A 27,192-nucleotide genomic window follows, 5' to 3' on the forward strand; every position below is an offset into this window, starting at 1 on the left:
GAAGCTGTTGATGCTGAATAGTACAGATGCCTCTAAGATCAAGTCGTAAAAGTGAGCTACTTTTAGAAAAGAATCCAGTTGAATAAGCCTTTTTCCTTCCAACTTTAGATGTCATCTGCCTTAGCTGTGCAAACCATACAGAATTACAGAATGGGTCAGGTTGGAAGAGTCCACAGTGGGTCATCTGGTCCAACCTCCCTGCTCAAGCAGGGTCGTCCTAGAGCACATTGCACAGAATTGCATCCAGACAGTTCTGGAATATCTCCTGTGAGGGAGACTCCATGACCTCTCTGGGCAATCTGTTCCAGTGCCTGGTCACCCCCTCATAGTAAAGAAGCTGTTCCTCATATTCAGGTGGAACTTTCTCTGCATTAGTTTCTGCCCATTGCCTCTTGTCCTATTGCTCAGCACCACTGAGCAGAGTCAGGCTCCATCCTCCTGACACCCTCCTTCAGGTGCTTATAGACATTGATGAGGTCTCCTCTCAGTCACCTCTTAGAGGTCAAACAGACCCAACTCCCTCAGCCTTTCCTCACAAGAGATGCTCCAGGCCCTTACTCATGGTTGTCACCTGACACGCAGCATGTTACACCTCAGTGTTCATGCTGATCGCTGCTCTTCCTGACTTAGATCATTGTAAATTCTTAGGACTTCTAAAGTGACACACAAAGCTGCCTAAGATATTAATGCTTCAAAACTTTGAATTCCCATCTTCCATTTTTAAAGTTATATATTTCTCAATTGACAGGAGGTCAGTGACAATCTCCATGCAGGAAGATTCTTCACTCTTAAAGCTGTTCCAGCAAAAAGCTTGCAACTGAGTTGAACAGCTACAAGAGGCAAGTGGTAGAAGTTTTCTTTAGTCTGTTCAGTATGATTCAAAGGAATTGCATCTGATGTGCCTTTTTTTTTCTTGTATTTGATATTTAATTACCTGAAGTTTCTTCTTTCAATGAATACAAGAGTTTGCCCTTTCTTACAATAATGTGTTTCCTGGTTAGAGGTTTGTGGCCTTTCAGTACCTGCTTTAACAAAGGACTACCTGCTCTGTTAGAGGGTTTCCTCCCCTACTTTTCCTTTTTTTTTCCTCCAGTGCTTTTTGCACTAGAAGCTTGATATGAGGGATGCCTCTGTATCAACCTAAACCAGGTCAAGTTATTCAATGTGAAGAAACAGGGTTTTATTCATGCCTAAAAAAGTTGCATATTGCTTTCAGGAAACAGAAGAGGACACTTGATCATCATTCATTAAGAACTGCAAGTAAAATTAATCATACATCTAAAGGTTTAGCATTTATCTGCCTAGGACCCCTAAAGAAGAAAAAGAAAGTAATATGGAATACTTTGCCTATTGCATCTCTAGTGAAAATGAAGCTGTTGACTAGTCTAGACAGTTGTGATGCCTAACTTTTAAGACACTAAAGAAGAGATTAATTTTATCTCAACTGACCAAACAACAGCACTTTGTAACTGCCTGGTTTGCAGCAAAGAGAATGACCTTCACTCTAACCAGTGAGTTCCAGTTCCCACCAGTTAGGGAAATTAAGGATATTTAAACCAGTTAGACACTGCCTGGCCAGGTTACTCATTATGTACCTTGTTCCCTTAGGCTCTTTTTCAAGCTCTGGAGAACAGAGAAGAAAACTGTTATGCCCACTCTGTGGAACATTTCAGTACAGCACTACTTTTTTTTTTTTTCTTCATTTAAAGTCAAAATGCAAAATGCCTTTTCCCCCCCCCATTCTCATCTTACAGCCACCTCAGTTGGCAGACATTGGTTTAGAGAGAAGAGATTGGACTTCTGGTGAAATAAAGGACAAGTGCAAAAGTTCACTTGGTCAAAGTAAGCGTGGAGAAAAACCCAGTATAGAGCACAAGTCTGCCAGGAGGACTTAAAAGGTAAGTTTATACAATGGGAGGGGGAGAAAGAGAAAGGGGGTTTTCTGCTCACACTCAACTGATGAGTACATTTGAAACTGAGCACTGTCTTACTAAGTTTTTTGCAATGAGTGTTTGGATTTTTATGTTAGTGGTAGATATGGAAGAAGGAGAGAAATCTGTATAATAAACCCATTAAAGACACTTATACACCCATTAACCATCTTTTCACTAGTCCTGGGACTAGTCAAGCACCTAGAAAATTTAAGCCTTGGGACATCCAAGTATTAAAGATTGAGTAGTCAGTACCTCTACATGCTTATAAAAATCTCTGCGTGGCAAAAAGCAAGTTTAAAGGAAATACAGTGTAAAAGTAAAAAGAGATCTATGCTACATCTGTGACTGGTAACTGCAACACAAACAAGGAAAAAAACAAACTAGTTTTTGAGGCAACAGCTTGGATTTCAGCAGTCACACCAGAGGCTGAGGCAAAGCAGCTGAAGTTACTGCAGTTAGTTATGCCTTCACTGCATTGCTTTCCAAACAGACTAAATTAAGAAATCATACTTAGGATGTCTGTTCTATAAATATCTGTTTCAATTTAAATGCACATGTAGCCCATTTTAAATATCTCCTGTGACAAATTGTTTAATTGAAATATGGATGGAGCAGGTAGAAAAAAAAAATACCAGTCCAGTCTCCAGAGAGGAACAAAGTTAGACAGGGAAATATTTCCAAAATTTACCAAGACATTACAGTACTTTTTTTTGCAAGCAACTACATAACAGAATTACATATCTTGATTACATTTTGTGTTGGAAATGTCTGTATTGCTTTGATATGGGGCAGAATCGTTAAAAAAGAAAAAGAGGGGATTCATTCCCAAATCTGGTAGCGTATCACACAGACAGGTGTGCCTGCACAAGAGGGCAGAGGAGCAGAAATAAATCACAGGAGCAGGCAAGACTACCTTAAAAATAGAGCAGCTTCTTGTCAATTTATTGCAGGCTCAGATTATTTTTTTTTCTGGGGCCAAATAGGCAGCAGTAAGTGCCTGCTGGATGCATTCAGTCCCAGCTAAAGAGACATACTGCTTAAACCTCAGAGATTTCCCCACCCCCCAGTAACATAAAAATCCCAAGAGCTGCAATTTCTTTAAGCACACGCTACCAATTTATTTGGAACCATTTCCAATGAACATCAGAGGATTGCCTCAATGAAGAAAACAGAGGGGTTTGAGGCAAAACTGCAACATTATGATTTAATGAAAAAAAAAAAGAGGTGTCTCTCCTTTATGTTTGAGAGACAAGACATGCAGATCTCTTTCCTTTCTAAAGATACTGCTAGTGAAAGGGTCTGGACTGAGTATGCAAGAGGATGCAAGTACAGGTGTCAATATTCTGTGTCAAACTGCTGACTTCCTTACTAGAACTGTAAAACAAGGTTCAGGAAAACACCTTGAGCCTTACAAATTCTGGACAGTTGGTTTTTTTTTAAGCCAGGTACTTACCCACATTATTCTATTGAAAAGAAAAATTCTTCTAGATAAAGAGAGAAAGAATGCCAATTTAATTGTACTTCTGTTTCTTGGACCAGAGAGAATTCAGGAACTTTATCCTAGCACTACTTTAAAGGAAAACAGAAACTCCACAGTGAGACAATGTAGGCAGTACAGACAAGCATCTTGCTAACAGCAGACTCACGCAGCAGTGCTATCGTCCAAGATGTGAAGCAACAATAAGTGCCTGGGCCAAAAAATGTCTCATCTCTGGAAGGAACTTCTGTCTTTAGATCAGAATTCTAGATCTTTGCTTATCAAACCGTATTATTTAAACAAAAATCTGCTTCCAACTCTGAGGGAAGACCCTGAACCAAAGAGGTAGAACACAATCCAGTACTCTGAGAAATCCTAGCAAACACCCCAACCCAATGCTGCAGTATCTGGGCATCAGCCAGAGGAATCCTTATCACAAAAGGTGTAAGGTTAAAATGCAATGCAGCTAAAGGCACCCCCTAAAAAAAGAGACCAACGCACAGCCAAAATGTGAGATAAGAATATAAACTGGTATTAGCAAGTCCAGTTCTGAGAGGACATCCTGGGCATTGAAACACCTTTTACAGGATCCTGTCCTAAGCAATAGCAAGGATTTAAGCTAATAGAGCAACTCTGCTTTTTACTAAGCGTAACAGTTACTAAAAAGAGGGTGAGAGATATCAATTAATTTAAATAGATATCGCCTGCTGCACATTTTAATCTGATTGCCTTTGGGGTTTCAGTGGTTTTTAAGCTCCCATATGGCATGATCTTTCATGACTTTCAACAGGAGACCATTCTTATTGTTCTTCCCTCTGATCTCTGTGTATGCATCCAGATAAAACAATCCTTACAACTTAAGGCACAGCAGGACTAAAGCTGCCACCTCAAAACATCCCTAAACATGCCTAGGAAAGTAGCAAATGAAGGGGTTGAAATGGAGATGCTAAACATCTTCCAGAAACCACACTCACCTTCCAACATACATTAGAATGAAATGTGTTTGTAAGCAGTGCTGGATTCCCCTACGTAGGTGTTTTCTGGCTCTACTTTGTTGTTGTTAGTTCACACACTGTCCTTTCAAGTACTAAATTGCTCAACTGGTTCACCCTTCACCTGCAACTGTAGACATGGTCTAAACTTCTCAAGTCTGCTTTGAAATGAAAGAAAATCTTATATTCTTTAATAGGGAGCAAAGGACAAGTGCAGAAAACTATATGGCTCTTTTTCACCTTGGTTCACAGAGCGGTAAAAAGAACACCAGGAGTATTTTATTTCACATTCATGACACAGGTCTGCTTTCCACATTATAGAACACTGAATTCTCCATTATAGTTAAGACAGGTTTGTGTTTGAATTCCAGATAATACTGTCTTGTCCTTCATTGAAAGCGTTCCTTGAAAGTTATTCAAGTTTTGTTTGTGGTTGATTTTGTTTTGTTTTAAACAAACTGCTTTGCAACTACAATGGAATAAACAAACCCAAATATATCAAAGCACGGGGCCTTTCATCCTCTGCCTAGAAGCACATAAATGTACATTTCATTTTCTCTACCTTCCTGTCCTTCCCCCCTAAGTAAATCTTAGAAGCTCTCAAGCAGCAAATGAAACAGCAGGAAAAAAGTCAACAATTAAATTCAATCTGTGAACCAGCAGCAGCAGAGGACAATAGAAGGTGGTGTTGGACAGGCCAAAAAACTACCAGTGTTTCTCATCCACTTAGAATTTCAACAGTCAACCAAAAACAATGGGGAGAAAGGAGCATCAAGCAAAATAAACAATTGGTAAGTTGAACCCTGGTAAGACTCAACACAACTTTTTCTGCTACAAGCCTCTACAAAGCTTTCCAATTGCTAAGTACTTCAAAGACCAGGGAAAAGACTTGGGAATTTCCAAGCTGAGATCATCTCAACAGCTGATTCTCACCAACAGCCTAGTTCCTAGCACTTTTTAAGGAATGGGCAGGACAGTTACATGAGGCATCAATTCAGAGAAAAAGTGCCCATCCAAATTATACTGCTTTGCCTCTGGCCAATGTACATCTATAAGCAAAGTAAAAGGTACCACTAAGACTGTTTTGGTAAGATACTCCAGTTTGCTTTCACTGATCCAAACCACCTTCAGATCACATTATGCTGTAAGCTGAGTAAAAGCTAGACTTCAGCCTAATTCTTCATGTCTATTTTAAAAATTACAGATAAATCCACCAACATCAAAAAAACCCAAACAAAAACACACCAACAAAAAATCCTAACAAAAACAAATCCCTCTGTGTGTGTATATGTGTATATAAAAACTTACTGTAGCATCTGTTCAAAAAAACCCCAAAATTACTATTTATGCCTTATTTCTTCCTCCTTTTGTGCTCCTCCAGTATTTCCCTTCAGACAAGGGACAGTCCTCTATTTCACCTGCAGAATTCATTACTTCCAATGTGAAGACCCTTCTTTCCACAGAAAGGAATTATCAATTATATTTGCCTTTTATAGTGTGAGGCATCAGGAATAAGAAAGAACTTTATTTTTCCAAAGCCAAACAAGTTCTTTTTTAAATCTGCAACTTCTCCAAGTTAATACACACAAAGACTTAAGAGGAATTCATTCGTGTAACAGAGAAAGAGGTAAGTCTGGGGTTTTTTTTCCTTCCTTCACACACACACTCAGGTATTCTGAGAAATCCAGTGCAAGTTTTTCCTTCCCCAAGCAGCCACCTCACTACTTGAATGCTCAGATCAGAAGGTTCAACATGTTCTACTGCACTGGAATAGTCCTCACAACACTGCTGTGGAGACCACAGAGTAAATCTAGCCACAACCATACTGCACATTTCTAGCACTATAGTTCTGCTTCCTATGTTCAAGGTCTGTAGGTTCCCCTTAGCTTAGTCAGAGGGGCCAACTCAAATTCCTTGCTTGCCTTCTCAGCCTTATTTGGTTTCACCCACAATGCCTCCAGCACCACCACTACACTTACCAGCACTTACCTTCTGCTATTTATCTAGTTTTTCCAGTGCATTGTTATAAGAAGAACCCCCAACACATTGAGTTGCTGAGGGCCACTCAGAATTCAAATTATAAAAATCACTCTGGGTAACAATTTATGATCTGCCCTGGCAGGCAGCTAAGCCAAACTGCTCTGAATCTGTGATCCAGCTTTATTACAGAGAACAGTTACCAGCTAATCTTCAAGACTGAAATAGTTCCACCATCTCCCCAATGGCTTAGAAAATAATCTCTTATTATTCTAATGTGTTTTGTTGTTTGGTTTGGGTTGCTGGTTTTTTGTATTTTTTTAAACCCTATGTAATACCTTCTATTATACTGGAAGAAGAGTATGAACAGATGCAAAATTTTATTTGCGCTCACATATTTTACACAGCCTTCTGACAGATGTTTGGTGTAACCATGCCGTAACCTCCCACCCATCCCAAAAAAACCTCTAGTCAGCTTTTTTTTCCCCCCATACACACTTGCACAGTACTGGTGCTACCCAGCTGTGCTCCTTTGCTGCTGACAGCAGTAGCTTTAGACTCAGTAGCGAGGAGGGACTTACACTGGTCACTCGGCGGTAGATCTGCGCAGCATTTTGGCACTCGGAATAAGGATACTCAGACGTGGCCATCTCTAGCATACACATCCCAAAAGCATATACATCAACGGATTCATCATATTTCTCCTCATACATCTCGGGGGCCATGAACTCTGGGGTACCTTAAATTAAAAGAACGATTCAGACTCTAAATGTCTCAAAGCGAGCAGAGGCTGCTGGCGTTACTCACCGCAGGAGGGAGCGGATGGGCAGACCTGTGAGACAAGAGAAAGTGGAGGCAAAAAGAAGAGGGAGGAAACCCTTAGTGACTCTGTTGCATCAACACACTCTGTGAGTCTTCCATTGCAAGGCCTTTGTGGAATAAGAATAGCGTAAAAGGACTGATGTGGTCCTGGCTTAGGTACGTGAGTTGATACAAGTATCAAAACAGACTGGATTAGCCTGAAATCAAATGGGAGGGTAGGGGATAAGAAAAGGGAATACTGTAGACTAGCCATAGGCTGCAAACCAAATACTAAGGAGAGTTAAGACACTTACCTTTTCTCCCTGTAAGAAAGGAGGCACATTAAACCTTGTTTCAAAAATTACCCGACTGCCCTCTGCTGCAAAAGAAGTAGTACTGGTAAGAGCCCACAGCTAGTCTCTGACCTGGTGCTCTCCATCTACTTTTTGAAGTAGAATGGTTCAGGGAAGGCCTTGCAATGAAAAACTCCGTTGTTATAAATATAAATCTCCATGAAAAGAGGATAAAAGGTAATTTTCTGCAAAGGCCACTCACCAGAGCCCTTTTCTTCATATACTTACCTTCCCACCTGCAGTATATTTATAGGCCTACTGCAGATACAGGCATTAGTGAGGGACATCCTACAGTCAAAAATACTCAGAAATACAGAGAGATTGAGTTACAGGCATAGAGCGTGAGATTCAACAAGTCCCATTTAAATAGTGTGCAGAAAATTATTGCCCAGTGAAGCATCACAGCAACCCCTCTGTAAACAAAGAGGCTGCATTGTTTGATCAGATTTACTTTAAGCCAGAGATGTAAGTTTGCTTTTTGTAAATTTAAGCACAGAATTATTTCCTGCAGACACCAGATTCAAGACAATTTACAGATCATTCTACAGCCACGTTGCTTGTTTTCACCACACTAAACCAAAAAAAAGACTGTAATTGCAGCCATTTATCCAAAGGCTAACCATTACTAGATAACTAGATGGTAATTTTTCCAGTGATAAATTTGAGAATATGACAAGTATGCTTCAGAAATTATTATTTTTTTTAAACTATACTTTGCTTTCCCGTTAATATTTTGACCTGGTTAAGAAGCAGGAAATATTTCAGCGACAGCTTGCAGGACAATTTACAGGTATAGACCATTGATCCCATCTAGGAATCTGGCATAGGACTGTTGAGTAATGCTGCATTTTAGCAAGCTCTAAATATTGAGAGTGAGAACAACTTCATTCCCTGCAGTCTATTCACCCAACTATAAAAACAAAGCTGATAAAACCAATTCTTTTAAGAATTCACAAGAAAGACCCTTGTTTCTGATTACTCACAATCTGTAAGAGGTTTAATATGAACCCCTGGTGACAATAAAAAAAAAAAAAAATTTGGCTCTAAAAACTAATGCTACACTGAATACCAAAATGTTGTTTGGTCACCAAAATCCATTTGTACACTTCTTGAAGCATCATCATATCAAAGCCGAGATTTATAAGTAGTCAAGAGTGGTTTTATCAACAATGTTGCACTAAACTGTTGGGCAGGACAAGGACTCTGTATTCCAAAATACTTAATGTTAATATACAAATATCAAAAGCACAGCCAAAATTTCAACATGTCGTCGCATCAGGGACACAGAATGACCTCAGCAACCAAGAAACAAAGCCTACACATTTTTTGGCTTTGACCCTGTACCTTTGCAACCACGTTTTTATAGAAAGCTCTTAAAAGGCTCTGCAGCCTCCAATACAGCAGAGGCTTACCTATCACACTTTTGGCAAAAGAAGCTCGTTTCAGGGTTGCCAGACCGAGGTCTCCAATCTTGACTGATCCAGTGGGGCCAGTAATGAAGATGTTGTCACATTTTAAGTCTCTATGAATAATGGGAGGAGTGCGTGTGTGTAGAAATTGTAAGCCTTTCAGTATCTGACGGCACCAGCTTCGTAGGACTTTAATTTTCATCACTTTAAATCTTTTCAAATACCTAAGGAAGAAAGTAACAATAGGTTACCAACTTAGTAGATTCTGCTAACAGGCAGTATTGGAAGCAAAGAAACAGTAATTAAAGACATGCACAAATTTAAACTTCACCTTCTATTTTAAAATCTACCTGGGCGTTTCAAGACTTCAGAGGAGCTAAAGATGATTCCTCCTCCTAAAACCCACCTCCTTTTCTTCTAGACAGGGGACTAATGATTAAAGATATATATGAAAAGCCTAATATATAGCTAATAACTCATCTGCATACAAAATCATCCTATGGTAATTAGACAGTTGGCTTGCTAAGTTTCAAGGCATTGCTTCCATGACAGAGAATTCAAGGTTCATGACTTACAGCAATACTTTATCTATTTAATTGCCTAAACAGTTACAACCTTTACCTTGATTTATTAGAACTGGGTGGGGAGGTGGGTCATTAGATGCAAAACACTAATAACAACAACTAAGTACAGAGTTGGGGCAAGCTGCAAGAGCTCTGAAGTCATTATTCCTTCCTTCTCAGCAGCAGTCCAAGCACTCCGGTCAGAGTTTCCATATTACACTTTAAATCTGCTTCAAATTTACTGGTGGAGTTGTCAAGCAAATGGGAAGTTCTTGGAGATTGCTTCCCTGGTGCAGGACAGGGTTTGATCACCTGAATCTGACTGGTACTGCTCACCACTTCAAAACTACAGACAGCCATGGACAGGGCAGAGAAATCTTTAAAAAGGCTCTGCCAAATAATTGAGGTGGAAGAGTTCATACCTAAAGCCAGTACTCCCTCACAGTTAGAACGTGACCCAGCACCTTAACAGTTCTATCTTGCCACACTTTGAAATCCCATTTCAGAAGAGTCAAATTTCATACCAAAAATATTTTCCAGTGCTTGTAACCTAAGACTGTGATCTTATTCTATTACTTAACTTCAACAGATTACAGATGCCACAAGGTGAATAACCTTATGACAGCACTCAAGTGCTTTCCAGCAGTGTTTTCTCACAACTTCTCTTTGGGTAACATAATTTGAAGTGAAAAACTGTTTTCTTCCTTTTGAAGTAGTACAGGCTGAAATACATTCAGGAGAAAGGAAGTAGCATGCTCTGTAGAGCAAGGACTTTATTCTTATTCAGCCAATGTTACTCAGTCAAAGTCTCAGATAAAGACCAGTTTCACAGTATTGCAAGACTGGTAGTAAATTCTGTGACCAGCATGGAGTCTAGCAACTACAGTCTTCAACTAACAGCAAGTCATGTTCAATTATTCTGTGGTACTGTTCAGTTTACTCCGCATATCCACTTAATCAGGAGATAAAGTCTAGATGAAATCACTTGAATCATTGCCAACATAAAAATGCAGTGTATTAATCCCTTTTACTTTCATTTCTCCAGTTCAAAAGAAGATCTGGAAAATCAAGTTGCTAGCAGTAATCCTGCTGTGAAAATAGATCTGTAAAAGCAAGTGGGACACAGTTCCAGAGGAAATCAAGTCTTAGAATATAAAGACAGGCAGGGAAAAAGCCAAGCCAAGGAAGGAGACAAACTGAAGGAGGTTCTGAATCACATCAGCTACCACTTGAATTCTTGCTATTGACACAACCCTCATTCATCTCTCTTGAGCCTGATCCAAAGATCACATGGTAGGGGCACTTCAGTTCAGCATCTGGAATCCCTAATTACATTCTTGGTTTCAAATATGCTTGCCTACTGCCAGCTCCTCACTGCTAAAGGACCTGGGTCCAACCATCACCCAGCATCCTACAGTGCTGCCATCAGTTTTCCACAACACTGTCCTGAACTAAGTCACATGCCACTTAAGGCAGAAACCAATTTAAAACAGAAGCACATATAAATACATAAAGATACACAGACAACCCTACTAGCCAGTATGTTTTCAATTTTCCTAGTATCATTGGATACCTCAGGCTTGAAGAGACCTCAGGAGGTTTCTAGTCTAAGCTTCTGCAATTACAATTACCTACAGCATCTCAGCTCAAGGAGCTACAGGAATCCCTACTGAATTAGCAGAGGTAGTTATGAAGGTATGTGCCCTACCAGAGAGCTGACACATTCATTTAAAGTGGATCAGGAACACACACTAGACACACTTTTATCCAGACCTTAGACAAAACCAATGGCTGAGACCTAAGTCAGATTAAACACTGTTGTCTTCATTAACAGTATAATTAAAATTTCAAATAGACAACTCCATTTTTCCCAATATTTTAATTCCATGATAGCATACAATATCAGAAACCAGTCTTATTCTTTACAAAAATTCAGTTGTAAAACTTTTCCATTCATATACAGAAGTTCAGGGACTTTCCCTCGTGCAAAATTAGAAAATTGCCCAGACAGCATCTGAAAAGAAGCAGTCCACAAAATTTTAACATTATTTCTGGGTATTTATGTATCAATGTATAAAAATACAAAAAAACATGAGAGAAAATTTACTTTAAGATATTTCTACACTTCTCTTCATTTTTTTTACATCAAGTGACAACAATATCTATGTTCCAAGACTCAAAATGAGGAAAGCAACACTTTTATAAAATGCAGGTAATGTAAAAATACTGAAAAAAAACCAAGATATGCAAGTAATATTCAGTCAGCCAAATATCATAAGCTATCACAAGTGTGCAGTGTAGATTTAGGAATGTGACACAAACACGTGAAATACTTAATGACATTAAATTTGGCACACCAGAAATTTCCCATATATATAGTTTACCTGTCAAGTCTCAAGTGAAGTGGGCAAGCATAAACTAAATCACAATTATAACACAAGCTATGCAAGAGTGGGAAAAAAAACCCACCCAGAACTATACAGCTTAAAAAAGATCTTTGATTAAACAACCTGTTACTTCTTTCTGGATAAAATAAAAATACTTTCCTACTTCAAAGCACAAAATAATCCTAGAGACAGCAAATCTGAGGTGTTTCGTCCTACCAACACCCTACTTCATAATTGCCTATTACTACTTTATCATCTCACTTATGCCACCACATAACAAGCCAATCCAAATATTAAAATCTGTGAGAGGGATAAAGGAGTAAGAAAGGCAGGAAAAGAATTAAATCTAACACTATATGTTTAGCATAAAATTAAGTATCTTTATTTAAAGGCATCTTTACAGAGCTGCTTACTTTTTTACTGCTCTGAAAACAGCACATGAAGCAACAGATCTATTATTTTATCTGAAATACCCTAAACAACCTTCAAAATATCTTCACTGAACATAAGGATAAAGAATGTTGTGGTATCCTTAGTCCTCCAGTACTATTTTAAGAGACAAACACTTCCCTGTAATTGCAGTCCAGACTCCCAAAGAGCCATTTTTTTTCCTCTTTAAGAATGTCCATTTGTGGCTATCAATAAGCATCATAAAAACACAAGACATTCATGGGCTATTTTAACCAAATAGATGGCAAATTGTTTCCAGCTCCCACAGCCTGCTTACACATTTAGGATTTGAATGCCTCTCCAAGACTTAAATGGGCACTGAAAGAAGACAGCGACCCACAGCCCGTTTATCCCAAAGGCTGGCAGCTCTATTTCCAGCAAGGAACGGTGACTGGGTGCCTGCGGTGTGAGCTCTCTGTGAGCCCCCGCGGGCCCCGCGCACCACTAGAGGCCCTCGCAGCAGCTCCATTTCCTGCACTCTGCTTTTAACTCTGCCTTCAAGACACACCCAGGGTCGCTCAGCTGCCTCACAGGTTGGAGCTGCAGGCATCTGCATACTTTGATTTTTGTTAGGTATTGCTTCACCAAGTTTCAGCTAAACGAACAGGTAAATAGGTGGTGGGGTTTTTTTCCTTTTTACATATTATTTGTACTGCTCTAACACCCAAAGCCTCCCAAAAGAGATGCATTAATTCGTACTTTGAACTTTACAAACCACCTCATGGAAGGCAGCTGGAGAGGAAAAAGAAAAATTCTGAGAAGTGAAAAGAGTATTGTCTTCCTGAGGTCTTAAAATCCAGAAGTTTTCTGTATGTGTTTACTAGGACATCACAAGGAAGAATCTGACAAGCCTCTTCAACAAGAATGTTCCTACAGGACGTTAGCCCTCAGCAAAAGGGCTCTATTCTTACGTATTCTGAAATATCATCTATTTCTAGGGCTCTGATTCTGTGCTAATGAAGCTGAAATACTTTGACATGTCTTAATTTACTTACGTTTTCAGTGTTCCAGACGTCATTAGTTCCGTCACGAGAACAATACACTTTTTTCCTTTGACTGTAGACTCCCAGGAATCATAGAACCTGACAATATTGGGATGCTGAAGCCCTTTCAGCATCCCAGCTTCCTCTTTAAATCGTTGTCGCTCTGACTTGGACAGCTTCCGATCCTAATGAAAAATAAAAGGTACATCAGAAAGCTTTGCTTAAATTTTCTTATTCAGAGAAGCAGCAACTTGAAAAACACTTGAGTACACACAAGAATCAGCTTTCTTAAATGCCATTTAGCTCACAATTATTTTTAAATTATGCTGTCATGAGCACATTCTATTACAGTCTTTTTACAATATATTGTTCCTTACAATCCCATTGCTCTTGGAGTTAAGAATTGCAAATCTGTAGATTAACTCCTCCTCCTGTCTCCTCTTCTCTTACTCTTAATAAATTTAGTCATTGCCTTGAGCTGGAAAGGGCATGTACTGTTTTGAACATTTCAGTGTTTGAGGATAAAATCAGATCATTTAAAGCATGTTGCACATAACAATAATCTTCCATCATTCCTATGTATCCAGCCCACTGGTAACAGATGGCATTAGCCCCCCATACAGGGGGTAGAGCATCAAACCTCTCCAACATACAGTATGTACGTGTAACTGTAAATAATCAAGTGAATGAGTTGGTGTTTCTTTGATTAAAAGCAGAAACTCATGATTGAGCAAGTTTCCTGTAATCTCACATCAACAAAAACATAACTCCCACTAGAGACAGAAAGCAACCTTTTGGCCAGAAGGCAGACCATGAAAAAGCATTCCTGGGCAATACTATTGCATTACCTACCAACAACTGGCTATCAGATGTTGCCAGGACTCCAAGCTATTACCAGAATAAGCAGCACATATCACAGGGAAGACAGTCTCCTTGTGCCATTCAGTGTTCTCAGCTCACCAGTGCATTACCAACGCGCTGGCTGCACCAGTCAGATCCACTGACTGACGTAAATTGGATCCATATGCAGTTTGCATTTAAAAAAACCATTTCAAGATATCCTTAAAGCCAAGAATTTTAGAGTCATTGTTTCTAACAGTTATTTAGCAACAACCAGTGACCTATTTGTCAAATCTGAGTAATAAATTTAAGTCACTTGAGTTTGCATTTTCTTTTCAATTAAAAGGAGGCTGCAAAACCATGCTGGGTTTACTTACACTCCTGCTGTCCTCCAGGCAGTAACTCTTCTTCCTCTGCTTACAGGTAATGTGTTTTCTCCATACAATTCAGCCATGCTAATATCTAAACCATTCTATATTCACTGAGATCATTAACTTTTCCTAAGAGGTTCACAGAGTATCTTGGGGCATGGACAAACTTCATTTCCAGATGAAACGCCAATTTTCAGAAGTGCACAAGCCCCCCAGGGGAAAGTTTGAAAATAGGTTTGAAATTATCTCAGAAATCAGGTTCTTATCGGTGTCTGTCAATCACTCACATGCCTTTACAATTCCTAGGAAGATGCTAAATCCTTAAGTCTCACAAATTTAATCTACAGATGTCAAAAGCATTCAATCCTGCAACTATTTCATGCTGCAGAAATCAGCACTACCACCCCTTCTCACTCCTTCGTAAAGGTATTTGCAAAACTTTCGATATAACATGTTTGCAGAAACACTCCACCAACGTTTGAGTATTCCTGCCTGCTTAGGTGTTGGGGGGGGTAATATGTAATTAGTACTTCCATTTGAGCTGCCTTACCCATCTAATAGCTTTCCTTTAATTAACATAAACAGGGCTGCACAAGTTCTGTTCAAAACCACTCAATTCTAACTGCTTCCAACTGCTGTGCAACAGAAAAGCAGTGAGTTGCAATACACACAGCAGACCATACACACGTGCTTCTGAGAGACACTCAGTGCTTCAAACAACACAAAAATCACAAAACCATCATCTTACAGTAAAATAAAGCAGTATTTTCAGTCTCTGCACTTGACCCATATAATCCACATAGGACTACTTTATAGCTATAAATCCAGCTGTTATATATGGTCATCACACAGAAAAGGCTGCAAAAATTACTTTTATGTCACTTTTAAGTAGTCACTCTGAACACCTACATTCATTTTTGTCCAAAACCTAGATTTTAGATACACATTTGGATTAAATTTCCTTTATTCTGTGTGCACTAACAAGTTATCTACCACAAATACTACTAACCAGTTTTAGATTACACTCGACTTAACGTCAAGTGTATTTCATTTCATTCTCATCTTAATCTGTGTAACCTCATCTCCCCTAAGGGCTTGACTCAGCCTCTCTACCCCTGTACTACTGGCCCTAAATAGAAACTAAGTGCTAATCACCCTTATCAATGAACAGCCTCTTAACTGGCACCCACATTTTGACTCATTTCTCTCCCTGGTCACATCTATGGCAGCATCGTGTTCCTGCAAACACAGCTGTGACATTTAACACGGACACTCAACACTTCAGTGCTGACACTAAAAAAACCACCAAGACAGTGACAATGCACTAAGTAATACAGCCCTTCTTTCAAAGTCACAGTGCCCCAGTGATCTGGGACAAGTCTGGACAAAACACAGGCCAAAATCTTTCCCCCAGGAACACAGCCATGTTTCTGCAACCAAGGAAACCCCGCACCCTTCAGTACATACTGCAGCAGCAGAAGGGAACGTTAAACAGAGCTGGAAGAAAAAGACAGAAAGGCCACTTGTTTCCTAACACCAGCAATGCATATTACCTTTTACTACCCTCATTTCCTTGGACACAGCCCATACCCTCATCCAGAACAGGTTTTTATATTCTTTCCCATAAGGAATACTAATGCTAGGTTACAGAAAAGCGTGAATATACTTTAAAAGAACCCACAACCCTAGCATTCAGGAAAATACTAGATCTCATGTGCAGATTCATTTTGTTGGTATAATCATACACATTACAATGACTGGGTATAGTTGTACAAACTACATTCTAATGCAGCTTGCAAACAGTTGGCCTGCAGGCTAATATACAGTTTAAAAATGACAAGTACACTTTCAAAATCTGAGTATTCCATTCATCAGAACATTAAAAAAAAATATTAGACAGCAAGATCTCCCAGGCTGTGTAGAGATGGACTAGAGCACAGCACATCCATAATACTACATTTTGGCATCCTTTGGGCTGTTAGTATGGGCAAACATGACAACTTTATGCTCTTTCTTCTACAAAAATGCAACTTAAGCAGCTGCAGCTACTAAAATATTGAGATAAGCAAGAAAACAGAGCACCTCATGTAATCTGGGAGACTGAGATACAATACTACCAACCATGTTAGGCATGAATACTTTGGGAAAAGGAGGGGAAGGAGAATATCTTGGTACTGCATGGAATCCACAGCTTAGCTGTAGCAGAGACAAAGAAGCCATCATCCTTTTCATAAGAATTCAAAAGAGTGTTTTTCAGGAATTTGGGACTGGAACAGCTTCCACAATTCTCAGTTTTAAGTGCCTGCTCCAAGAGACTCAACAGCCCAGATGTGTCTTCCCAGCAAGGCAGCTACTTGGGGCAATACTCAGATTCCACCATGGCCTCTGAGCAGCAGTCTGCAGAAATACAAGACCCTCATCTCTATCTTCACCTCTAAAGATGTAATATAGTTTGTGATGTATCATTCAAAATATGCATTCTTTTTGATTAAACTATTATAAGGGTGAATCAGGTAAGCAGATTTACCCCCTGCAGCCTTTTTCCTGTAACTCACAGTCTAAATAGGTACACAGATGGATCATTTCAACATGTTTTCATCTGAAAGCAAAAATAGAGGTTTCACAAAGTAACATCCCAGCTTCAAAAAGTACAAGATTAGTTTAAAATGTTTTCTTCTCTTTTTACTGTACTCTTAAATCAAACATCCAGACACTAAACAAAATAGAAGGACACAGAAGGTCGTTCTCCATAAGCCTGGGAAATCTGAACAATTTTATCAAGAAACCAGCACTTTAAGAACAGTTAATAATATATGGCTTGATATCCTATCCTTCAAAGACCAAATTGTTTTGGAATTCCCACTAATAGAATTTAAAAATGAACACACGCTCTCCTCCCCCAGTCTTTTTTTACCATAATGAAGCAACCTTAGGCAGACAAGACAAAGTCCTAAGTCTAGAGAGTAGCAAATGACATTCTTGTAGCTCAGTTAGCACATGCCAAGCAGATATAGCCCAAATATTTTTAAAAATATACAAAGCTGTCAAACTGCAGGAGAGCTTGCTTCCTAAAATGGATTTAAACTAATCTTATAAAATGGACAGCATTGTTTTTCCTAACTGATAGCTTCCCTAGAGGACTTAAGTGTCACATCCCAATCACTGGGCTGCCCTTCGAACAAACTGAAACAGATGCATCAAGCCCACTCCGTTCATTTCATTCATTCCTTTCCACCTACATTAAATTGTTTTGACAAGCCAGGACAAACAGCAAGGCTTCCCAGCACGTGACCTGCAGTTCTGCAGTGCCAGGGGCCTGAAAGGAGACAGGCAGCAAATGAAACAATTGTTCAGCTCAGAACGATTCAATAAGCTTTTCTTGGCTGTTTCCATTTATCCGTGTACTTCCCATCTGATTTCTTTTGGTCAGGAAAGAACTAGCAGAGGTGTTTACATTTTTCAATGTAAAACAGGGATCTTGGTTACTTATGATAAACCAGGTACAGGCTTACTCTTTCACTGATGTACTTTGTGTACAGGAGCAGGAATTACATGCAGAATTGTTACTACCCTCTTTCTATCACTGTACCTACATGCCTTATATAAATGCAAAACAAACTAACCCAAAACCAAAACTACCCCCCACCTCTAAGATTAGCTATTGTACTGAGCCACAAAAAACAAAGCTCAGCAGCAAAAAATGCCTATATTCCCATGGTGGTTTTTTTCAGCCAAGGCTTAGTATCTATTCAGCATCCTTAATGATGTTTCTGGCATCTAAATTAATCTTAAATTTCAACTGGGTTACTCACACAGCTGTTGAGTCTAGTGAGTAGTTTCTCATATGTTTTCCTTTCTAACTTTCCCCAGTCCTTCAGAGTTCTGTCCTGTTAACATCCTGACAAGAAATCACCCATCTGCAAAGCACATCTCACTACCACAAGCGGTCGAAGAGCCCAGCTCAGACACCTAAAGCAGCAGCAGAGTCTCCTCAGCAAGGTATCATACTCTGCTTGTGTTGTTTGAGCTTGCTCTTCCTTCAGGCCAAGCTCAACCAAGGGTCCCACCTCTGCTGATCCTTTTTACCAACTGACCAAACAGCCTGAACTAAAGTCTAGGACAATTCATCTGGCATTAAATGGACACAGTTATGTAGAAGCGACACTTTGCCCTCTAACACATGCTACAGGATACCAAGCAAGGGGATAACAAGAGAAATACTCTACATGGAAAGAACTGCATCTGCTAACTCCTGCTATACATCCTCAAAGGCGATTTTCAATTTCTTAACATCAAGTACACTTAACACAGCCAAAGTGTTTCATGCACAACAGAACAAACCAAACTTCCAATGATCTCCATCTTCTACAAATAAATAGACTCGCAGGTGACAGAAGTTAACTTGAAACCATTTTTTTTTAAGAAGTTCAGTGGGTGAGGTGCTACACAACTTACAGCTGTTCCCTCTTTCACAATATTACGAAGATAACCAGTATAGGAAAGAGATAAACACTGGACACTTGACATACCACAGATGGGTTTTACCAGCCTTCTGCATATCCTATCACTATATCCAGAAATTATACATAGCTCTAATCCAGAGACAGTTAGTGGGTTGTTGCGTTGGGTTTTTTTAACTACACTACAGCAACAGTAGGCAGCTTTTATCCAAAGAGATGCACTAGAAAAATTAGCAGCAATGAACTGTCTTCAAGTGGTATGATCCAAAAATGTACAGCCACGAGAGACTTCAAAGTGCTGTTGAATTATAAATAGTCTGAATCACAAGCAAGGTAAATTATCTATCTGTGCTGAGGTTACACCAAGCAGCATTTCATCAAGTGTCTGAAAATTTGAGTGAAGGCACCAAAGCTCCCAGCCTATTACCCAGAGGAAGAAGTAGTATACGGAACAGACAAATGTTCTTCTGTGTGCATTTCTGCAGCATATGAGAAAGGCTTTGCAAGCCTTTTAGGCAAGGTTAATGAGGGGTCATCAGAGGAGAAGCTAGCAAGACTGCGCTCTGATATTCGGCACTGTTAATGGAACCGAGGCTTTGTGGGCCGCAGTGTTCTCATCCTGAAAAAATCTTGTAGTTAAGAGGAAAAAGGAGCACAGTAACCATCGAGCTAGATTAACAAAATATCAACAAAGAGTCCACTGAGCTTAAAAATCATCTAGCATTACACAGTTGGTGCCTAGAAATGGAAGTCTCAGTGCACAAGAAATGTATCTACTTTTCTGTGTGTCAACACTCAATACTTTCCAGTGTTAAATACTAGGTAAAGAGAAAAAAAGGAATGGAGCAGGAAGAGACTGTTCTTTATGCATCCCTGTATAGCAAGAGACACAGAAGTTGAACAAGGATCTGCAGAGATCCACAGTATACTTTCTACGAACCACCAAACACAAAAGAATTAGTACAGTGAGCTGAACAGCTGCTGTTCCAAAAGTACGTGTCCAGGCTAAACAACTGCAGCTCCCTCAGCCACTCCTCACAAGACTTGCACTCTAGACCTGTCACCAGCTTTGCTGCTCTTTGTTTGACATGCTCCAGAACCTCAATGTTCCTCTTGCAGTGGGAGGCCCAGAACTTTTGTGTAACTTTCCTCCTCATCTTAGTTTGAAGATGGAAGACAAAGTTTCTGACACGTAACAGAATGAAACCCAATGCCAAGTTAACACTTATTTAGTGAAAGTGCAATTTCACATTGCAGCTTGGCAAGTCTTCACAAGAAGAATCAATTTTATATAAGCTACAGAGACTCTTCATGGAACATGCAAATAACCTTAAGAAAGATAACACCAAAGTATAAAATACATATCACACAATGGAAAAGAGTAGGCTTAAAACATAACTTTTAATGTTCTTGATTAAGGGCAAATATTTGCTGTAGGTTTCCTCTTGCACAAGTTATTAAAAATGCTTTAAGTTTCAGGAAAGTACACACCTTAACTTTTCAGGAAAATAAAACTCAAGTAAAACATTCAGGGATTATTCCCATTACTTGTAGTATTCTGGTGTGAAAGCATCTACCTTCAAATTTTTTCACTTACTGGTTATGTGGAGAGCAAAGGAAAATATGTAATTGATTTGACAATTCCCTTCTTTGCTTTTATTTCTGCCATTTCAAGGCACGACTATAGCAGCACAGCACAAAAATCATTAGAAGATGCAGTTAATTTGTTAAAAACACACAAACAATACAAGTGCTTTGGTCCTTTCTCTTTTGACTGTTATAGATAAGTGATACAGCAAACATATCCAAGTCTATTGCTGCTGCTCAAATGTTACAAACAAAGAAACAAATTATACATATCTTGACAAATAACTGATGGTGGGAGGAAGAAAAGGAGGGAAATGAAACTCTAAATGATCAAACAGAAGGGGAACAGAGAGAAGCCTTCATCAGTCACCATTTAGTCTAAGTCAATTATACATATCCTGAAAGAACTGTTACTTGAGGAAGCTTCAGGAAACAAGAAACACAACTTTGTCTTAGCACTGAAAGGGAAGTATCTGCAACTCCAGCCAATGTATGTGACCAAAAGATCCCAGCACCGCTCCCCATTTTATCCTGCGATTGTTTCAGTTTTGATGAAGCTGTGACTCATCAGCACAGAGGAAAGGAGCAGAACACCACCAAGAATTCCATTCCTCTGATGTGGCTGCTTTCCTGCTTTTACATACCCAGTAGCACCTGTGCCAACAGTAGCAATAGCAGCATCTAAGACACCTGGTGGCAGCAACGTCATAGACTTTAACCTATGCTTGAAGAGACATCCTCCTCTGTGAAAGTCTCCTGTCAACAGAAAAGGTATCAGAACTGAAGTCTGTGCTTGCTTGCACCAAGTTCTGGCATCATTAAACACAACTGACCTGTAACTAGTCCCAATTATAGTAGATCTTCAGCTGGAATATAGGACATTGGCCAAATCCTCAAGTTTCCAGCATACCACAGTTCACAAGAACATTCAGAACAAGTCTGTGCTAACATTGGTATTGCTGTTCAGGAAGCAAGCAGTTAGGAGTAACTAGAATGTGCAAAATCAAAGATGCTTTATAAGAAAAAGTAAGTTAGGAACACTGCATCAGAGGTGAGCTCACGAACTTGGGGAGATAGGAAGCCACTCTGCCTCACTCCTTTACATGGAACAAACAGCAGAAGTGTAAGGAGGAGGCAAATACAACGCCCATCATGAACACAGCAGCAGAAAAACAACTACAACAGTAGATCAGAATGTTTCTTCTTTATAAAAGGTCACAAGCAGTCTTAAAGTATGAGTCCCAATAACAAAGTTCTTTTGTTACAGTAGCACTGTTTCATTTTCAGCAATGCCAAAGATGATCACAGTGCTACAATACTGCACTTGGATACCATGTGCCATTCCAAAGACTTAAGCCAGTGTAGCTTTTTAGGTTACCACTAAAATTGGTAAACATCAGCCAAACAGTACCACCTGTGAGTCTCTACTGGATTACCAGCTTGCCTTCCAGAGCTGGGTGAATACACACATTAATATGTCTGTACTCCTCCTCACTCTCTCACATAAGCACAAACCTCCACAGGCAAAGCAAGTAGGTCCAGATAAAAACCTGATCCAAATGCCACTTCCAAAGAAAACAATGACTAAGACTAATCATATATTGTCTAATCCCACAACTCCCTTTGGGAAGCCTGCACTCTTCAGAATACAGACATGAAAACAACATTGCAACTTCAGAGTAAATTAAGAACTACACTCATACTTTATCAAATCTATTACATATTCTCCTTTGCTCTCCACAAAACCAATAAGCAAAAAATTTTAAACAGTAGATACGAAACCTAAAGCTTAGACATGACCTCCTCTGGGATCTTTCAGGTCCCCAGGAATCTGGACTAAGAATGGCAAGCAACTGTTTAGGCTTCAGTCATTTCTATTCTAGGGTTGCTCTAGGCAGCATTTGTTTCCTTACATAGAAGTCTGAAAAAAAATGGCTGAAAGTTTTATTCAATTTATCCATCCTAAGAGGCTGTACATAAGGGACAGCCATCAAAATGCTGGGCTATACAAAAATAATCAGTATTAGAAAAAAAGAGAGCTCATGTATTTATTTTCACTTTAAAATTGTTATTTGATCCATGAAAGATAAATGGGTAAGTTTGCCTTCTGATAGCAGTTCTCAATAAGGCTTATGCTTATTACATACAGCTTATTAGAGAACTGAAGTGTTAGCTGAACTGAATTCTTGATGAGCCATTAACCAGCTGGACCATCTTGTCACTTGGCTCAGATGCCTCATTAAAAGTTTTGAGGCTCACGTCAGTTCTCATTTTTCACTGAATTGACTGTTTTGTCAGTGAGAGGGAATGTACATCCAATCATCTCAGTTTAATTTTACTATGAAAATCCAATTCTCCATTCAAGAGTGACAATACTTCAGGAAAAAAGCCTCCTCCACAATCCATTCTGTTTACCTTACAGATTTGTTAACTCACTGCATTAAAAGTGCAATTACAGGTCTTTTTGTTTGACACGGTCCTGTATGACCATAAGAATCCTTTTGTGAGTAGGTAAATGTCTAGAACATTAGGGTAAACACTTCAGCAATTCTGATAAAGGTAAATCAATTTAGAGAATCAAAACCACACTAGAATTCTTCATGCCACATATTTCACAAAATTAATAGCAAATAGGAAGAGTTAGCTATATCCACTTTTCAGCATAATGAAAAATTGCATCAATATGCTGGTTGGAAACCACACAGAGGTGTTAAGATGACTCCAAAGATTTACTAGTAATGATCAAAGTAGGGGTAAACAGGAACTAGTAATGTTCCTGTGCTTCTGACTGGCAAAAAATCTCAGCATAAAGCCTAGAGGCAAAGAGTGAAGCAGCAGTTCCTGCAAAGCTGCCTCCCTGCACTCCTCCTGCTGTCAAATGAACTCACATCAGCTGCAGCACACGTTGGCTCCACCATGGGTACAGACATCACATATGCAGTCTGATCACACTACAGGAGTCACTCTTCTCAGCTTCTCCTCTTTTTCTGCAAGCACATCCAAAACCAGTACTTTATTTAATTCACAAAATTGTGGATTACTATCAGTTATGACAGGATGACATACGAAGTGTAGGCCAAGTACTGGCAGCCGACAGAAAATCCTTACAATAATCACTAGAAAACTCCATGCCAGACATTTCTCATTCAGAAACAGATCTCTCATTCAGAGATCCTTCACTGATCTGTCCAAAAAAAAAAAAAAAAACAAACAAATCCTCAAATAATTGCCAGGTGTTCTGCATGTTCTTGCAAGATAGAAGGAATCAAAAAGGGATCTCCTGTAGGGAAAGACTAAAGAGATCCAGAAACAAGAAGGTTTATGGGGTGACCAAAACTTGTGTTTTAGATGAGGACTCAGGAATACCTTGCACAAATACAAGTATTAGTACTAGCAAGTCCTAAAACACCTCAGATGAGCACTTATTAAATTTTTTTTAAGCATCACTCCATCAGTGGTATAATTTTCCTGGGATCTACCAGAATGCCCATCTTCATCTCAGGTTGGTCATAAAGGGAAGCAGTAATAATTCTTCTATGCTTACCCAAAAGGTTGACTTATGAAATCAGTTTCTTGCATCACTTGCATGTTTATTGTAGACTTTCACAATAATACTGTACACACTGGAGATGCTTATTCCAACATCACACTGTGTACATCTTTCTTGGCAAACACCATATACAAGGTAGATCTAAAAAGTTACTCTCAAAAATCAGAAATAGTTCAAACAGTATCAAACATACCACTGATATGTAAGTCTAAAAATGTGCACGTTATCTTTCACAGAGCAAAGAAATCAAGCATAGCTGAGTCAGGAGAAGGAAAACACTCAAATATTTAACAGTAGGCGAGTGGCAGGCTGAACAACTAAGAAAACTGGCATAATGAATCATACTCTGCATCCAGAAGCTTCACTGGCTTTACAGTTCAATCCTGAATAGTTTTTAAATGAGTTAAAATATAAGAAAAAACAAAGTGTAACTGAAATGCAGATGGAGGGACCAGTCAGCTCCTATTACCTAAAGCAACACAGGATACAATACATAAAAACAGCAAGGGTTTTGCTGTACAGTAACCAAAGTAATAACATGCACACCTTAGACATAAAAGGACTATCTTTACAGACGTTGAAAGGGAAAAGAAAAATAAACACAAAACCTTTAAGTGTTGGATTGACCTGCAAGAAAAGGCTTTGACAACTAAAATTCAGTGTTGTAAAACAGATGAGATGAAAGATTATCAAAAGAGTCATCTCCAAAGGGACACAAAGCAAACAGCTTGGGAAAAGCACCAGAGAAAGTTTAAAATGACCATTTAGGACTTTTTTCCTTGTAATTTGGGGACTACATATGTCACACTCCCATTGGCAAGGCTATTCTGCATTAATCCAAGTTTATTTCCTGCAGAATACTACTGGGAATATCCTGCACTACCAGAAGACCAACCATGACCCAGAAGACCTCAGATACTCAGCCTATCTATGAGTCAGCTATTCAAACTGCTACAGCTTATCCAAAACGGCTGTTTCTCATTACATTGTGCTTTAGTCACATACTGTCCGTCCTTGGGCTGGTGCCACTTCAATCCTCTGAACAGGAACACTGAAGGAATTTCTTGAAGACAAACTATAATGCCTGAGCATGTCATGGTCCAAGGGGCCTGCCTTAAATAGGTCATCACAACCTGTAAACAGGCTTCCTTGTTTTCCATTTACCTCCTACTTTGTCCCACTGAAGAACTCCACATACAGTTTGAAATTCACTTTAGTTGTGAACTAAAAAGCATTATCCAGGAAAAAAAAGTTTAAAATATTCCAATACTGTTTCCATACAGTGAAATATCTGATGTTCTGTGCATGTGCATCACATGTGTATGGTATCATACACAAAAATGATTCATAGTTCTGAACATTGAAAAAGTTCCCTTAGCCAAAAAGATATCTGAAAACCTCTTTAGCACCATGGCTCTGTCTGAACACTCTTAATGTGTTCAGCAAGTATGCATACACAAAAAGCCATGGAAGATGGAATTCAAACGAAAGCAGTTTGTCAGAAAAGCTGCACAAGTGTTCTGGTACTGCATCCCTTGCTTCGCTGACAACAACTACATTTCTGTGGGGATAAGAGTGGGTAAGTAGATTTGTGACATTCCATATTTATGTTTAATTTAAATTCCTTGCCCTACCACACAATTCCAAACAACATCCCAGTAAAACAATTCTAATTAAGCTAAAGACAGTATCATAAAGGTAATAGACAAAGATCTGGCTTTAGCCTGAAACCCACTAAATACTTCTTTAACAAGCAGACAGGCTTACTCTTGCTACAAAGAGTCAGTAAAGAATTATCTTCCCCCACTCCTGAGATAACCAAGGCTACACAAGACTCCTTTTTCACAGGCAGAGACAAATCTCTGGACAGATGCCTATCAGAGCAGCCATATTCATTTTCAGAATAAGAGCCTTCTGTCCAACTACCTGGCAACAGGATGTGAACAGAGGCAGGACAAGTCCATTTAAGCACCAGCCTGGAAGCACCTGAAAATTAGCTCCTTTGAGGTTCTGTTACCACTCCAACATTTTCTTAATTAACTCAGAAACCATCCAATGCCAAGATAAACTTTGCAATCAAAATTCTAATACCTGAATGCTTACTATCTAGAGATACTGATGAGAACCTCACCAATTCCTTTTGAAGAGTGTCAGGTAGTTTTGTAATTTTTCCTCCCTAAGACCTCACCACTACAATATAAAATAATTTTTCCACAGAATGGCTATGATCCAAACACAGAAGTCAGCACTTTCAAGAGACAGCTGGGTGAAATAATCTCTTGAGAGCCCAATTCTAAGTCCTCTTTTGCTAGGGGATCAAAAGGTGAAAGTGTCATTAAACAGTTTTAAAATCTTCAAAACATGAGAAAATTTCTAAGACAGTTTTCTTGTTATTGCCACAGGGTCCTGTGCTTAGATCTTCTAGTTTCTTAGTGTGGGCCACAAAACTGAATTATTTCAAATGAGACAGAGAGGGAAAATGAGGATTTTAACAACTCCTTGTTCTCTAATTGTTTACTAAAAATGAGGGCCAAGTATAAGCACCTGCTGCTGCAGCACTTCAGAAGTACTAGAAAGTCTTCTGTAGCCAGCAACAATATTACAGTACAGAATAGCACGTGTTAAAACTCAAAATTTATAATTAACTGCACCAGCATCGATACTTAACAGCCTGCAATTGTGAAAGACCAACAGATCATCCCATGAGCAGGAGCTGGAGAAATGAATCACAGTCTCAAAGTTGCAGTTCCATCTTCAAAGCTCTTAGCAGGCTGAAAAATTTATGAACAGGCATCTTCAGAATGAGTTGCAACATATCTGTCCATCAGAAACAGACATTCCCCCTTGTGATTTCACTTTGCAAGTAATAAAATCCAGACTGCATTGCAAACAAAGAACTGCAGTTCCCCCCCATACCCCACTTGCTCTTGCCCTGAGCACTCTGGCTGCAGAGGCTGAGAGGGTTTTGATGCTATTTTAATCTCTCCTATGCTTCCAACACATGTTGGATCTCACAGATCTTTCTTGTCATTTCCTATTTTAAAGTATGTTTTCTCAG

At 39.2% G+C, this 27,192-nt stretch overlaps 1 protein-coding gene and 1 long non-coding RNA gene across 16 annotated transcripts in view; one reads left to right on the forward strand and one right to left on the reverse strand.

Annotated features, from left to right (window-relative positions):
• The window catches only part of WNK1 (WNK lysine deficient protein kinase 1), a 102,625-nt gene that overhangs the window by 55,430 nt on the left and 20,003 nt on the right, over positions 1-27,192 (reverse strand). For all 12 annotated transcript variants that reach the window (XM_064654583.1, XM_064654592.1, XM_064654593.1 and 9 more), the window contains exons 2-4: positions 13,339-13,511; positions 8,947-9,167; positions 6,962-7,119 (exon numbers count right to left, since the gene is read on the reverse strand). In XM_064654583.1, the coding sequence (XP_064510653.1) occupies positions 6,962-7,119; positions 8,947-9,167; positions 13,339-13,511 (552 nt within the window). The remainder of the gene's footprint in view (positions 1-6,961; positions 7,120-8,946; positions 9,168-13,338; positions 13,512-27,192) is intronic.
• On the forward strand, positions 1,643-13,502 carry LOC135414160 (uncharacterized). Of its 4 annotated transcripts, none has more exons than XR_010430606.1 (4): positions 1,643-1,898; positions 4,988-5,194; positions 5,785-6,030; positions 10,096-13,502. It is a non-coding gene; the product is annotated as an uncharacterized LOC135414160 (long non-coding RNA). The 4 variants fall into 4 exon arrangements; XR_010430607.1 differs by having other exon boundaries at positions 1,644-1,898; positions 10,552-13,502; XR_010430605.1 differs by lacking the exon at positions 10,096-13,502 and adding an exon at positions 6,887-7,528 and having other exon boundaries at positions 1,644-1,898.

The sequence above is a fragment of the Pseudopipra pipra genome, chromosome 5 (genome assembly GCF_036250125.1).
Source record: "Pseudopipra pipra isolate bDixPip1 chromosome 5, bDixPip1.hap1, whole genome shotgun sequence".
In the NCBI taxonomy this organism is placed as follows: domain Eukaryota; kingdom Metazoa; phylum Chordata; class Aves; order Passeriformes; family Pipridae; genus Pseudopipra; species Pseudopipra pipra.